At 49.5% G+C, this 16,635-nt stretch overlaps 1 protein-coding gene across 1 annotated transcript; it reads right to left on the bottom strand.

Moving 5' to 3' along the window:
- Positions 1-4,478: 4,478 nt before the first annotated feature.
- Positions 4,479-15,673, bottom strand: LOC133361122 (tubulin beta chain-like). The gene is made up of 6 exons (XM_061579978.1): positions 15,528-15,673; positions 9,897-10,005; positions 9,520-9,630; positions 7,958-8,202; positions 6,941-7,543; positions 4,479-5,948 (listed from the first exon to the last, which is right to left on the bottom strand). The coding sequence occupies exons 1-6, from the start codon at positions 15,582-15,584 to the stop codon at positions 5,736-5,738; spliced, it is 1,338 nt and encodes a 445-aa protein (XP_061435962.1). The 5' UTR covers positions 15,585-15,673; the 3' UTR covers positions 4,479-5,735.
- Positions 15,674-16,635: the final 962 nt, after the last annotated feature.

Here is a 16,635-nt window from a genome sequence, read left to right as displayed (position 1 = left end):
ACCTCCTCTTCACTCCCCTCCCACCACAATGTGTTCAATGACTATTTTAGGCTCCGTAGATAATTAAATAATAGCGATTACACAGTATTATTGTAGCGCGGGGGGAGGGGGGGGAACGCCACCCGTACCCTGCCTCTGCCGGGTGGCCAATTTTGGAGAGGCCGGACGCTCTGCACGCTACTAGGCCTCGACACCCACCACGCGACTCTGAGGTAAATTCATCAAAGTTTCACCTACTCTTCACTACACCCCCACCACAATGTGTGCAATTAATATTACTTTTAAACCCAACGCGCCAACAATCGATTCTTTAAATGTTGACTGTACAAATAGTCATTAAGCTGGGTGAGCGTACTGCCAGTCTATAATGTAGACTGTAGCCTGCTTATTAAATTGGGTGACTGTACTGCCAGTCCATAATGTTCACTTTAGCCTGCTTATTAAGCTCGGTGAGCATACTGCCACTCTATCATGTAGACTCTAGCCTGCTTATGAAGCTGAGTGGGTGTACTGGCAGTCTATAATGTAGACTGTAGCCTGGTTATTATAATCGATTCTTTCAATGTTCTTTGTACAAATAGTCATTAAGCTGCTTGAGCGTACTGGCCGTCTATAATGTACACTGTAGCCTGCTTATTCAGCTGCGTGGGTGTACTGCCAGTCTATCATGTAGACTGTAGCCTGGTTATTAAGTAAAGTTAGTCCATTTGTAACACGTACGCTTTCGCAAACATTTTTCATAAACAACGTTATTGGGTTTAGATCGCCTTATTTATTAATGTGTTCTAACCCTTCTCCACCACCCGACACGCCCAATCTGCAAAAATTTGTCACGTTCATAAAAGACTAACACTTGACTGCTTTAGCCCACCCGTGTGTTCAAGCGTAAAACCACAACAATTACCATTTCTCATGAAAAAACAACTGTATAATTATGTTTAAACCCCACGCGCCAAGAATGGATTCTTTCAATGTTCACTCTACAAAGTCATTAAGCTGGCTGAGCGTACTGGCAGTCTATAATGTAGACTGTAGCCTGCTTATTAAGTAAAGTTTGTCAATTTGTAACACGTGGCCTTTCGCGACCATTAATCATAAACAACGTTATTGGCTTTAGATCGCCTTATTTATTAATGTGCGCTGAGGGAGGGAGAGCGCTGAGGGAGGGAGAGCGGTGACGGAGGGAGAGCGGTGAGGGAGGGAGAGCGGTGAGGGAGGGAGAGCGGTGAGGGAGGGAGAGCGGTGAGGGGGGGAGAGCGGTGAGGGGGGGAGAGCGGTGAGGGGGGGAGAGCGGTGAGGGAGGGAGAGCGGTGAGGGAGGGAAAGCTGTGAGGGAGGGAGAGCGGTGAGGAGCGGGGAGAGCGGTGAGGGGGGGAGAGCGGTGAGGGGGGGAGAGCGGTGAGGGGGGGAGAGCGTTGAGGGAGGGAGAGCGGTGAGGGAGGGAGAGCGGTGAGGGGGGGAGAGCGGTGAGGGGGGGAGAGCGGTGAGGGGGGGAGAGCGGTGAGGGAGGGAGAGCGGTGAGGGAGGGAGAGCGGTGAGGGGGGAGGGGAGGGGGGGAGAGCGGTGAGGGGGGGAGAGCGGTGAGGGGGGGAGAGCGGTGAGGGGGGGAGAGCGGTGAGGGGGGGAGAGCGGTGAGGGGGGGAGAGCGGTGAGGGAGGGAGAGCGGTGAGGGAGGGAGAGCGGTGAAGGAGGGACTCAAAACGAGTAACTGCTGTGGCGTATGAACATCGCCACTGGTGAGACAAAGGCGGCCTAGCGTCGTGGATCCAAGACCCGGGCGAAGCCGGGTAGTTAAGCTAGTAGTAGTATATAGTTTATAGTAGTGGAGTGTAGTAGTGTATATTAGTGTAGTGTATAGTAGTGTATAATGTGTATAGTGTCGTATATAGTATAGTGTTAAGTAGTAGTGTACAGTAGTGTTATTTATAGTGTTGTAGTGTATAGTATTGTATGTGTATAGTGTATATAGTCTATAGTGTAGTGTATAGTATAGTGTACAGTAGTGTAGTTTATAGTGTAGTGGTGTATACATTTTGACAAAGCTTTCGTGACTGCAGGAATTCATATTATTTGTCTTTCAGTAAAGCCACGTAGATACAAAAAAAAATATCACGTTTCGATCAGTTGTGTTGCGATCGAAACGTCGTGATATTGTTATTTTTCTATCTACGTGGCTTTACCGACAGACCCAAAGAAAATAGTAGTGCATAGTAGTGTCGTGTACTGTACAGTGTAGTAGTGTATAGTAGTGTAGTAGAGGTCGGAGTATGTCGCCAGGGAAAGGGAGGTCTGGACCGCCCTACTCAACATGTTGCCGCCGCGACCCTCGCCAGGACAAGCGGACTGAGAAACGAACGAAACGAAAGATTTAACACAGAAATCCATAAATTAACAATGAATTGAAAAACCTACCGGTTTTTACCCTTTTGGGTCTCATCGGCAGTTAGGCTTGGGAGACAATATTTACCACATTCTCTGGGAAGATAGATCCCAAACTTGTGCCCGGTGTCATTAAAGTTGGACACATTCGGTCAGTCGCAACAAAATAATCCATAACATTGTGCTTAAAATATTTACGATTCCAACTTGGCTTACTCGGGCAGGAAAGCCTGACCAGCCTCAACTCTTTCTTTTAAGGGTCCTACATTTTTGGTGGCGGTGGAGGGGGGGAGGGGCAATGCTGACGCTGTTGTTTGTCATTCCATTTGCAGGTCATGTTCAGCATTTGTGATGTTTGACCAAACCCAGTTCGACATCGTGCGAGCACGCGCGCGTGGCTTTCGCCATGGGAGGACACGACGAAGAACGAGAGGGGCGGAAGCAGAGAACAAAGTTTGCACAGAATGGGAACCTGCCAGTTGGGAGTCGACAGCTGCGCCGAAATAATGCACACAACCGATGGGAACAAGTCTGGACAGGCAGCACCAGGGCCCCCTCTCGCATTCGCGAGCCACGGCGAATAGCCGAGATTACTGGCCTCTCGAGGCCTCTCGGGGTGATGAGCGTGGGGGCGTGGCTGTGACGGAGGCGGCTTCCACTCGTCCACACTTGCGCACTTTGAACAACTTCACGCTCTGCCACTGTTTTTCCGACTGCCGATTTCCGCAGGCAAGCTCCACCTCGTCTCACAAAAACACACGCGGCCGGCCATTCTCAGCTCCCCGCATCAGAGAAAAACAAAAAAATCATCACCCCAGCAGAATGTGTCATTGAGGAGTACCGCATCGTGCTGTCGGAGGTAGGGTGGCTGCAGTTGCAACACTCGCAGGCAAGATGGTCTTAGGACTCCACGTATGTTCACCCCCTGTTCTGCATGGGTTTCCTCCAATTGCTATACAAAGACAAGGATTACAGCCTGTTGGGGCAGGTGCTGTCCACGAGCAGCACCAATGAAGGCCAGCACCCCAGGTACTTATTTGAGGCAGAGTCGAGGGGAGGCCCAGGACCGGTTCAGACAATCGTCACTGGTATTGGCCGTGAGCGGGAATCGAACTCGGGTCGCCGGGTTGGTAGTGCAACGCGCTAACAGCCACAAGGCCAGTTGCCCACACACAATGTTACTGGCATTGGTCAAAACATCCCAGTGCTGAAAATATAACTTCAAATGTATCAATTGGGATCACACGCAGCAGCGGCAGCATCGCCTCCCTACTGCAAACACAACCTTGACAGCACCCTTTAAAAAAAAGTTGGGGCTCCGTAAAAAGCTTTTCAGGGAAAATAACAATTGCACACAATATGGTAGTATCTGTGCACACAAATACACCCACGCATACAAAGATCCCCCGTACTGCCTTAAGACTGTTGGGGCAAGTGCTGTTAGTAAGCACTTATGAAGTCCAAAACGTCACACGTGGGTTTGGGTGGCCAGCACCACACATGGCTGCCTTTGTCTCTGAAGTGGCGGCGTTCACGACACACCGCACCAAGTACGAATTTGAGGCAGTCGACCTACGGTAGGCCCAGGATCAATTCAGATAATCGTCACCTGGGGTTGGCCGTGAGCGTGAATTGAACTGGAGTCGTGGTAGTCCGTATCGGAGCGTGCTAACCGCTGCAACTACAGCTCCCAATCATATGTAATGCGAGCAAGGATTGAGGGGGGGCGGAGTCTGGGTCACGTGGGGGAGAAGATTTAGGGAGAGAACCGGAAGGGGAACGGGGAGTTGAGACGGGGAGAGTGGCGCGGTCGCCACGCGGTGGGAGACGTCGGCACCATCAGCCATCGGTGTCAGGATGCAGAGGGCTAGCGAGCAGTGGAAGGCTAGCTGCAGAGCAGCAGTGAAGCTGCAGACGGAGCAGCGGTGTGGCTGCAGGGCGGAGCAGCAGTGAGAGGCTGCAGAACGAGCAGCAGAGTGGCTGTGGAGTGATCGTCGGGAGAGACGCGGGCCTGAGCGAGGACGCCGTGTGAACGAGATTCTACGAACCCAAATAAAGGACAACGGACATCGACATTGAGAAAGAGTCCTTTATTACCACATACATAAATCATGACAAGATCCCCACACACTCCACATCCTCACACAAACCAAATAAAATTTGGTGAAATTATGCAAAAGTTTAATTGATTTTTCTCTTCTTCCAAAAGTCACTTTCGGGGGGGGGGGGGAGAAATCACGAGGCCCCCCACAGTCAAGCCCATGCCGAGCTGCGACAGAGTACCGGGGCAACGAGCGCTTGTGAGCAAGCAGACTATTGAGTTTACAGAGCGAGTGAGGCAAGTTGAGCGAGCCTGGGTGGGTGAATGTGCGAGGCGTGTGCGCGTATATTGAACTGGGGGGGGGGGGGGGGGGGGTGTACCCTACTATTATGACAACTTGGCAGGGCCCTCTGGAAAAGGAGTCTTGAGACACAGCAAGGTCTTTCCTGGGAAAACAAGTGTCTTCATGCTAATCATGAGTGTGGCAGAGAATATGCGTGTCTATGTATATATGTGGGGCATAAAAAAACAATTGGGTTATCATCTGGACGACAGATCTTATAGTGGCTTACTGCATGGTACGGTATGTGGGTGTATGCACCGTATGTAGCCAACCGTGATAATCAGAGGTTGCTAGGGAAGGACAACAAACTAAAGACAAAAAGTGGTTCTAAAAAAATGAGATTACAATCTAGGTGATGATTTGAAAGTGCATAGCTCCAGTGGCTTCCTAATACCGGAAAGAAGAGTGTTCCAGATGGCCGTTGAAGCACTTTTGAAAGCACACGATGCGGTGGCCATCTTTGTTCCATGGTTAGCCAAAAGCCCCTGTGAGGGTAACCGGAGTTTGCGCGATAGTTTATACTCCTTGACGAGGTCGGCAAGCTATTGTGGTTCATCTGTGGCAAGCACTTTTTGTGCAATGAGTGCGACCTTATAATGTATTCTTTCGGCAACCGGAGGCCACTGCAGGTGTGTAGATTTCAAACTCATTTCTGCGGTGGCGCGTTTAACTACACATTTTTACGCGATCTAACCCTAGAAAAGCTATATTATGGATATTGGTCTCGAAAGCCAACATGTTAAACTCATTTCTTTAAAATAGCTTTTTGTGTTTAGATTTTTGTCCTCCCACGCATCTCGAATTAAGAGTGGTTGGCTACTTACAGTGCGAAAGATGTTAAACACACATACGTGTGCGTACGTATGCCAGCCATGCGTACGTATGCCAGCCGTGTGTAAGTATGCCAGCCGTTGCGTACGTATGCCAGCCGCGAGTGCTGGCAGCCATGTGGGTTGCGTTGAGCGCTGGCCTCTCAGGCGGCCTCCTCCTCGCCCTCCTCCTCGAACTCTCCCTCCTCCTCAGCCGTGGCGTCCTGGTATTGCTGGTACTCTGAGACGAGGTCGTTCATGTTGCTCTCCGCCTCGGTGAACTCCATCTCGTCCATGCCCTCGCCCGTGTACCAGTGCAGGAAGGCCTTGCGGCGGAACATGGCCGTGAACTGCTCGGAGATTCGCTTGAACAGCTCCTGCACACGCAAAGGGGTGTGGGGGGGAGAGACGCGGGGAGACACAGGGAGAGACATGAAGATACAATCAGACACGGGGACTTTGCGGGACACGAAGAGTAAACGCAGTGAGGCATGGTGATCATCATTATCATCCCGATCCATGGGCAGATAGCCCATAGTAGGTGTGTCCACTGCACATTTTGTTATTTATTTCCACTTTCCTCTGTCTTGTAGTGCCAAAAAACTTCAGTAGTGCCACATCTTTCTGCAACCGATCTCTTAATGTCGTCGTCAAGCCATTCTGAGTCTGTTAGGTCTTCTCCTCTATCCGGTTCCTTCCATGTTCCCGAACAACAAGACACTTGTAATTCTTCTGTTGTTGTCCATCCTACATCTGTGTGTCCCAATAGTCAGTTTCCTTCTCATGACTGCCTGCATCATCATCAGGTCGTTGTCTTCTTCTTCTACGTGCAACCTTCTTATTGTACGTTGGGCACTCTTTGGGTCCAGTTTAGACGCAGCAGCATCCTCCTGTGGCAGCGACACATTTCAAGTGGCGAAACATCTCAGCAAAGCCTCACCGAGTCTCAAGAGGGGGGGGGGGGGGGGGGGGAGGCCCTGCCAAGTTGTTTCAGTGGGAGGTGATGTAGCTATTGAGTAATTTGGAGGTAATACTCCAGCACTGGGATGTTTGGCCGATAAGTTACATTTCATTGTTTTGTTTCAATTCAGGAAGAAACCAAGAGGAAACGCTTGCAGAACGTGGGGAGAATGTAACAACTCCATGCAGAATGTCGCCCGATACAGGAATCAAACCCAACAGTGACAGCACTGTACCACCCCCTCCCCTCATCTCCCCCCTCCCCCTCCCCTCATCTCCCTTTCCCCTCCCCTCATCTCCCTTCCTCCTCCCCTCATCTCCCTTCCCCCTCCCCTCACCTCCCTTCCCCCTCCCCTCATCTCCCTTCCCCCTCCCCTCCCTTCCCCCTTCCCCCTTCCCGCCCTCTCACCTGGATGGCCGTGCTGTTGCCAATGAAGGTGGCTGACATCTTGAGGCCCCGGGGTGGGATGTCGCACACGGCCGTCTTCACATTGTTGGGGATCCACTCGACGAAGTAGCTGCTGTTCTTGTTCTGCACGTTCAGCATCTGCTCGTCCACCTCCTTCATGGACATGCGGCCGCGGAAGATGGCGGCCACCGTCAGGTAGCGGCCGTGCCGCGGGTCGCACGCCGCCATCATGTTCTTGGCGTCGAACATCTGCTGGGTGAGCTCGGGCACGGTGAGCGCGCGGTACTGCTGCGAGCCGCGGCTGGTGAGCGGCGCGAAGCCCGGCATGAAGAAGTGCAGGCGCGGGAAGGGCACCATGTTGACGGCGAGCTTGCGCAGGTCGGCGTTGAGCTGGCCCGGGAAGCGCAGGCAGGTGGTGACGCCGCTCATGGTGGCCGACACCAGGTGGTTGAGGTCGCCGTACGTGGGTGTCGTGAGCTTGAGGGTGCGGAAGCAGATGTCGTAGAGCGCCTCGTTGTCGATGCAGTACGTCTCGTCTGTGTTCTCCACCAGCTGGTGCACCGACAACGTCGCGTTGTACGGTTCCACCACCGTGTCAGACACCTGCGGGGAGGGAATGGAGTGGGAGATTGAGGGGATGAGAGAGTGGCTTGGTGAGGGTCCGGGTGAGCGAGTAGTTGGGTGGACAAGTCTGAGGATGCAGGAGCTCACGGCCAGGGAGTCATAGGCAGTGCTCGTGTGTAAAGTCGAGCATCAGGGCCACTTCTGTAGTCTCCTTATCCTCAATCTACTCCGCTGGTGCCCCTCACCTTGAGAGCACCACGCTCAACGTGTTCATCATGCGGCTGGGGTGATTACCAGTGTTGTCATCATGGCGGAGCCCGCGGCCCTCTGGAACCCGCTCTCCTGGTGCCCCTCACCTTGGAGAACACCACACTGAAGGTGTTCATGATGCGGTTGGGGTTATAGTATCAGTACTATAGGACGATAGTACTGATACTTGTACTATAGTCTTACCTTGGGGGAGGGCACCACACTGAAGGTGTTCATGATGCGGTCGGGGTACTCCTCACGGATCTTGCTGATGAGCAGGGTGCCCATGCCCGAGCCGGTGCCGCCGCCCAGCGAGTGCGTCAGCTGGAAGCCCTGCAGGCAGTCGCAGCTCTCCGCCTCTTTGCGCACCACGTCCAGCACTGAGTCCACCAACTCCGCTCCCTCCGTGTAGTGGCCCTTGGCCCAGTTGTTGCCCGCACCCGTGTGCCCTGGGATGCACGGGGACAGGGGAGGAGGGGGAGGCAGTAGTTCAGGTGAGGGGAGCATAGTGTGTTTATCTATATATATAAAAGGCAGAGTTGTGATTATGCGTGTCTGTTCAAAATGTTTAGCGTACTTCCCGACATACAACAAACTTGAAATTTGCCATGTGGGTACTTTCCAGACTGTACACCATGCAAAAATTATTAAAATACACTTGTGGTTTTTTTGGGGGGGGGGGGGGGGGAGCTCAATAATGCATATATATTTTGCACGACAAGTGAGCTGTGACGTCAAATCTGTCACGTGATCCGCGCATGTGGAAGCGTAACGCATTGTAGTGTAGTGGTTATCGTGCCGCGCTACGAACCCGGCGACCCGAGTTCGATTACTTTAACCGCTCCTGGGCCTCCCCTAGGTCTACTCAGCCTCAAACGAGTAACTGCTGTGGTGTGTGAGCATCGCTACTGGGGAGACAAAGGTGGCCAGGCGTGGTGAATACAAGTCCCGGGCGAAGCCGGGTAGTAAAGATAGTATATATATTTATAACTACATTTTTTAAAATTCTGGCTGAGGGTTTCCTGCATATCGAAAATAATAGTAGAATAAATATGCCCAAACCTGCTGCAGGGCTGCATTGTGGCCGAGAGATTGTGGTTCCACGTTTAACCAACCTACACTGACTGGTACGGTGAAGTATGGTCAAACAATCCCCTTGAACAACAATGGGGAAACCTTTATCCAGCAAAGCTGTGCTTTGAACTATAAACTCTTTTTATTTTACTAGGTAAGACCCACTGAGCTAGAGAGATCTTTTTCAGAAGGGACCTGGCTATCACAAATGATAGCTCAACGAAGCGGCTTATGTGGAAATTTATAGCAGCCAAATACTCTAAACGCATGATGTTTATTCTAAATGTGGAAGGAAAACCGCAGGACCCGGAGAAAAATCCACGGAACCACGGGGAGAGAGAGAGATGCAAACTCCAAAAATACTGTACAACAGGCATCATCAGGGTCGGGATCAAACTCACGACCTCCTGTATATCAAGTAAGATAGTTAACATCTCGCCACAGTGGCAACATATAACAGACTTAGAATTTGCATGAACGGTAAAGAAGCGATTCACAAACATTTTGTCTAGAAATAAAAAAGACACAAATTTACTTTTAAAACCTCACGACGATTATTCAGGAGGGTCCTGCCAAATCTTCGCAGTAGAAGGGCGATGTTGCCACTGCGCGTGATCTTAAGAAAGTGACTTCAGGCGCTGGGTTGAGTGAGATGTGACTTAATCGGAAAGGGAAAGGGTTAAGAATCTCACCGAACACGAAGTTGTCTGGCCGGAACATCTGTCCCTGAGGTCCGGATCTCACAGCGTCCATTGTGCCGGGCTCCAGATCCACCATAATCGCACGCGGCACGTATTTCCCTCCTGTGCGGAGCCCGGAGGGGGGTGGGGGTGGTGAGGGTGGGTGGAGATGGTGCAGTAGTGACGCGATCACGGCACTGTAGGGGAGGAGATTCTACCACCTCACACCAGGGTCATTTTTTCATTGACAAAGTCAGTAATGGTAATATCTGTCAAAGTGTTCAATTGAAGTCTTGAATGATTCCTCATCTCCATGCCTATCACCGTTGCCTATCACCGTTGCCTATGACCGTTGCCTATCACCGTTTGCCATCCCCAGCGCCTCTCACCAGACGCTTCGTTGTAGTAGACGTTGATCCTCTCAAGCTGTGTGGCCGAGTCTCCCGCATAATCGCCTGTGGGGTCGATCCCATGCTCCTCACTGATCACCTCCCAGAACTGAGACGTGTGGGGGGAGACAGGCACACAGACATGGAGACAAGAAGAGATATATGGGGAGACGGGGGGAGTGCAGATGTCTGTTTGTGAGCATAAGGGTCTATGCGAGTCATTGGCGACGGGGTGCTACGGTCCCGGGATGTTAACTACCTCAACTGGTATTCAGGCAGTCGTGGGTTCGATCCCAACCCTAACGCCTGTATATTTGGAGTGTGTATGCTTCTCCCCGTGGTCGTGTGGATTTTTCTCAGGGTCCTCTGATTTCCCCCTCCACATTTAGAATCAATGTGCATTGAGGTTATTTGGCTGCTATATATTTACAAGTGATAAGCAACTTCATTAGGGCTATCATTTGTGGAACAGGTCACTTCTGAAAAAAAGATATACAACTCAGTGGGCCTTACCTAGTAAAATACAATTTATATTATCGTTTCTAATTGTTATAGTGAAGGCTATCACAAAGGAAGAAGGCACTATGTTTTAAAAACACGGTGTGTAGTACTTTCACAGTCGGTGAGATAATGCTGCCGTTTAAAATCTCAGCCAAGTAATCTGCAGTGCATTTTCTTTTTTAAACTTAATCAAATTTGGACCCTGATGCTGGCACAATGGCGTCCTCATTGCGACATCACGGGATGTTTAACGCCCATTGCGATGCATTTACTCTTTAGGTTAATACACCCGGCAGCTTTAACCAAGGCAGCCTGCCAGATGTGGACCATAAATCAAAACCAAACCAAGCTGTTTTATTTTATTTTGCCAGGTAAGGCCCACTGAGCTATATAGCCCTTTATTCAGAAGCAACCTGGCCGCAAATTATAGCACAACGAATCAAAGTGGCTTATCATCATGTGGAAATTTATAGCAGCCAAATACTCTAATCGTATGATTTCGATTCTAAACGGAGGGAAACCTGGAGGATCCGGAGAAAAACCACGTGACCCCCAGGGAGAACGTGCACACTCCATATATACAGCAGGCATCGTTAGGATCAGGATCAGACCTGCGACCTCCTTTATACCAGGCAAGGTAGTTAACATCTCTGAAACGACGAACACGCTGCTACCAGGCCACATCAATGAGCTCAGGACAGACGAACCCATGAATGAGCTCCCTTTTCGAGTCCACAGAAACAAAACGTTGTGTCTATTTAAACCGAATGTTTAGTTCCGTATAAAATCAATCACGACTCCAAAGAGTGTGAAAAATGCGTTTTTAAATATATCTACGAATTAAACACACGCATTGACAAGACGAGACAACGGCGGAGTTATTTGTGAGATGAATGGTAATGAGACGAATAATGCCATCTATTTATTCCAGGACAGCCCGTCCTAGTCTAAACTCTTTTTTCAGCAGGGTCCTGCCAAGTTTCCACAGTAGCAGTGGCGATTTTGCTACTGCTGCGTGTGTATATGTGATCCCAATAAAGTAATTTGCAGGGAATTATTCAGTAGTAGGATGTTTGGCCAATACGAGTTGCATTGCATGTGCGTGTTTGTTTAGTTGAGCAGCAACCCGGAGAACCCAGATGAAGCCCACGCAGAACGGGGTGAAGAGGGAGATACAAACTCCACAGAGAAAGGTGCGAGAGTTGGGAATCGGACTCAGGCCCCTTCTTGCTGTAAGTCGTGTCACCTGCTGCACTGCCTCTCCGTTGATGGAGTTCAGTCAAGCCGCTCTGGTCAGACAAAACCGCATCACTCAAGTGTGAGTGAGGCACCCAAACTCCGGCGCTTATAACTTACTTTAAAAACTAACAAAAATTCCATTTACCAGATAAGGCTCACTGAGGTGTAAAGCGCGTTTTCGAAAGGCAACCTGGCCGTCACAAATGATCGCTCAACGAAGTGGCTTATATGGAAATGTATAGTAGGCAAATACTCTAAACGCACGTTGATTCTAAATGTGGAAGGAAAAACTGGAGGATCCGGAGAAAAATCCACGTGACCACGGAGGAGAGACAAGCACACACCAAATATGCAGCAGGTGCCAGAGTTGTGATCGAACCCACGACCTCCTCCATGGTGGTGCCCTTGAACCCATACTCCCATAGACATCGACAAAGCCAATATCAACCTCGCCTGTCCTTTAACTTTGTAATAAGTATAGTTGTGTCACTCCACTGCTGGATAACGAAACCCACCCCTCCCCCATGTCACGTGGGGTGTTTTTTGGCCATAGCGTCCCGGTGGGTTAGTCAAGGTGGGAAACACAGAAGGGGGCAGAGTAAATGTGATTTTGCCGCACTGATCTCTGCTGCCTACAACGTGGTCCCAAAGCAGCAGCAGCAGCCTATCGCACCCGCCATGCCAGGCGCTCGCCCATCCAAGCACTATGCAGGGTTTTTACAATCCTGCTTAGCTTCCAAGATTGGGCGCATTCCTGGTGACTTTAGTCAAGGCCCATAAGTTCCCTTCTCTAGAGGAGCTCTCGAGAGCAGCAGTCCACAATGTTTTAGTGTGCACACCCCTTTTCAACCTCCGAACATTTCGGGCAACACCACATGCTACTACTACGCGTAGTCATTTGAAATTGTACATTTCCTTGGGGAGGATGATATCACTATTGCTTAATCTTTTCCACGGGCCCGCTGTAGTAGCCTCGCAGACCACCAAGGACCGCGGACCACATGTTGGAAACCAACAGCAGCAGCGGTGGTTCTCAAGCGGGGGGAGGGGGGGTACGCAGGCCCCAGGGGGTACGTGGCAATGTCCCAAGGGGGTACCGCGAGGTGATTTATAAATGTGTGAAATTACATCATACATGAGAACGTCATTGCTGAATAATCACGTACGAATCTGTCAATATAAAATCACTCCAATAACATGTAAATACATAAGGTAACCTAGAACGATATCAAAGACCTTTCTAATCTCATTGATCGTAAACAATGTGGCTTACAAGAGTAACCATCAAGCGCCAAAAATTACGTTATGCGTCCGTTTAATTTTTTTATTCGCTCGCAGTTACCAGGGTACCTCACAAAACAGACAATTGGTTAAAATACTAATGTTCATTATTCATGCATTTATTTCTCAGATCCATGTTGGGTCAGGCAAGGCGGTACTCGGTTGAAACAAAATTCAACAAGGGGGGGGGGGTACAAAAGTAGCCAAAAATGGTTGAGAATAACCACTGATCTACAAGGTAGTGCAGATGTCTAGTGACTCCAATTATAATATATTTACCCTTTCTGGCAATAAAAAGTTGTGTTAAGATGTAAAAAAACGGAAACCTTTTGCAAGGACTCATGTCTGCATTAGCTATGGTACATATACTTGTGAAACTGCCTGGTCCACACCAGAGACAGCTTTCTTGTCTCAAGCAGTTAGACCAGAGAATGGCAAAAGGAGAGCTCTTAACACCTGTTAAGATGATACTGGCAAGAAAGGTCACATTGTAACTGCTCGCCCCGAGATATAAATACCCTGATAGTGGCATTGTTCTTGTGCTGTTCGCCTTTTGGCGTTACGAAAGAGACGCTGTGTTCACTCGAGGCGCAGCTGCGGAAGAGCAAAGCACCGCCATCAGGCGACGAGTCTGCAAATGCCATGTCGCCTGTACACTACACTATACACTACACGACTATCCACTACACTAAGAGTCTGCGCATGACATGCAGAGGCACTGTGTGGGATGGGTTCGAGTTAAGAGTTTTGAAGATTCGGTTATACTTGGTGTTCTGTAATTTTTGTTCAGGGGGAGGGGGGGTGTGTCGAGTATTGAGATGGGGTTGTACTGTACTTGGTTTAGCACGGAGGCTTTCGCGACCAATATCATCACTAGTTGGCTGTGTCGGGTGGTGACGGGTTTTAACGACACATTCATATACAGTATTTAGGCGATCTAACCCAAGAAACCTCCATTATGGATGTACTTGGTTGTTGATAAATTACCCACCACAGTTGGTCCGTGTCCTTGTGCAGTGCGTAAATAGTGCATAACGAACCAAGGCATCGCTAACAAATTCCAAATCTTAAGATTATTTGTATTCTGGATCGAGTTATTGGCCCATCTTTCTGTTAAAGTACGTTTAAAAGTACGCATTGGCGCCCTATAATAGAGGGAATTGCATGGGAAAGAAAATGGAGCCGAACTCCTTTCTCCCATATTATTTAAAAAAGATAGCAACCCTCACCATACCTGTCCCTAAACTTTTTTTCCAGGCACCTCTTGCTCCCAGATGTTTGAACTTTCGTTTATTGACCTTGAAATACCCCGTTTGTTAAGATGTGCAACATTCCTTATTGATCCCTCCCTGCTCGAGTCGTCCTCTGCAATGTTGACGACTTTTGATTTGTTACTGCAGTGGTCATACAGCAGTACGGACCTCCTTTGTATAATGGATGGGGCTACTCTCTTAACCGGGGGATCACCATCCGTGTCATAAACACTGAATGTAATCACACCGAGATCCATACAATGGAGTTGTGATAACCGGGTTGGTTCTCAAATTAATTCTAGCTAGTTCATGTCCGTGGTCTGGTCACAAAAACCACGATCACGTAAAAAATTCTGGCACTGCGCTTTTAATGGACAAATTCCATAGGATAATTAAAAATATATATACACCGATTTAATGCGTGACCCAGGCGCTACGATGGAGGGGTGGGGGAGTCTGTGGTGGCGTTATGCGACGCATAGAGTCGACCACAAATGGGCACCCCCGAATCAACACGAGAAACACGTAATAAAACAATATTTACAAAATACACACACAGCGTACAACATTTGCCGCTACCGAAGGTGTTACTGAACACCACCAGGATTGTTTTGCTAACAGACATGCGCATACACACGAGAGGCAGCACAATATCTTTATTTGTGAATATTGTACATCTAAATGTTTTACTAATATTGTCACTGTGAAACCGTCTTCTTTTAAACCCAATACATGGTGCAACTACAATAATATAAGTTAAAGCCTACACATTACTGCACAGTATACGGGTTAAAAAAATACTATCCGTAACTATTTCAGTAAAAGTGAGATATGAGAGAGGGGGCAGTCGGATCTTGCATAGCCCCCCCCCCCCCCATGTTGAAATCGGCCCTTGCAGTCCCTGGCTGTCGTCGAATGGCAGGCAGGGTGCTAATGAAGGTCGCTGCAAGAGATCCGAGGTAGCTCTGCGTTGTCCGCTTCCGCGGGGGGGCATCGTGAATGGACCCCAAGGGGTTCTCGCATCACGTGTGCCACAACGCCCCTAAAGAGCCCAATGCGGACACAACTGCTGGGGTGATGTCTACACAGTTACACACGGGACAGACCCGAGTTGAAACCCAGCGAAGTTAAACCCACGTCGATTTTGTTGTAATTTATCAGCCAGCCCGACTTTCAGCGAACCAGACCACAAAGCTTAGACCCACCTCCCAGTCCGACTAGTCGAGATTTTACCCTATTACACCAACATTAAATTGGTATAATACTACTGGGAACATGTGACAAAAAAAAGAGCTTTATAGCTCATCGGATTCCCCCAGTATAAATACTTTGGTGAAACTGAATGAATGTGGCTTACCTTGGAACCGATTTGATTGCCGCATTGCCCGGCTTGAATATGCACAATTTCACGCATGATTCAGCCTCGGTGCTCGGAACGTCGACCACAAAATTAAAGTCTCAACGGTGCCCAACTCTAAGCCTGTCGCCACGCGATGTGTTGGCTCTCCCTTATATAGCCACTGGCCCCGGATCCCTACGCGGCGTGATGCGGCCCGGAGACGCCCAGGCCGAATTGCACATTCCCAGGCGAGCTCGGGGATGTGTATGTAACCCTCCGCCCGCCCCCTGCCCCCACTCCCAACAATGTTAAAAGTAATAAAATAATGAAATTATCTTACGTCATTTTTATAATAGCTGTTTTGTTAAGTTGATGTTCGCGAATACATAATTACGTGGATTATTGATATGATTTAAATGAGGTCTTAGTTTGAGAAGTTAACTTGTTTCTTTAGTTGTTTGAAGAGTCGTGTTTGTGTTAAGCGAGGGATTATTTTCTGTGTGTGTGAAGCTGCTCTCAGCTGTTCAGTGTCTGGATTGAGCCCAACAGCTGTTACAGTGTTTGGAATGCGTGTGAGTGGGTTACCCAGTCTGGGTTCAGATGACTGTTCGATTGCCGCTCATATGCAACAGCTAGTGACAAATAATCTAAAACCGGCCCTGGTCATCCCCTAGGTCGACTCAGCCTCAAATGAGCAACTGGTGTGGCGTGTAAACATCGCCACTGGGGGAGACAAAGGCGGTCGGGCGAGGTCCTGGTCACCCACCCCCTCGTGTATCGTGCCCGCCTTCATAGGTGCTCGCTAACAGCACTTGTCCTAACAGTCTGTCAAGGTTACACGGGAGAACTTTGTCTTTGTGGAGAGTGGCAGTGCAGTGGTTAGCACGCTGCACTACGAATCCGGCCACCCGAGTTCGATTCCCGTTCACGAACACAAACACCAGTGATGATTATCTGAACCGGTCCTGGGTCACCCCTAGGTCGACTCAGCCTCAAATGAGTACCTGGTGCGGTGTAAAAACATCGCCACTGGAGAGACAAAGGCGGTCGGGCGTGGTGCTGGCCATCCACTCCCTCGTGTACCGTGCCGGCCTTCATAGGTGCTCGCTAACAGCACTTGCCCCAA

The sequence above is a fragment of the Lethenteron reissneri genome, chromosome 71, assembly GCF_015708825.2.
Source record: "Lethenteron reissneri isolate LAM-NWPU_2019-01 chromosome 71, ASM1570882v1, whole genome shotgun sequence".
NCBI lineage: Eukaryota > Metazoa > Chordata > Hyperoartia > Petromyzontiformes > Petromyzontidae > Lethenteron > Lethenteron reissneri.
This window is presented reverse-complemented; position numbering and strand designations above follow the sequence as displayed.

Coding starts and splice junctions, on each gene's coding strand:
- LOC133361122 (XM_061579978.1), bottom strand. CDS start 15,584: ATGCGTGAAATTGTGCATATTCAAGCCGGGCAATGCGGCAATCAAATC. Junction 8,203..9,519: donor GCCAGACAACTTCGTGTTCG/GTGAGATTCTTA, acceptor CGTGCATCCCAG/GGCACACGGGTGCGGGCAAC. Junction 7,544..7,957: donor GTGTGGTGCCCTCCCCCAAG/GTAAGACTATAG, acceptor CCCTCCCCGCAG/GTGTCTGACACGGTGGTGGA.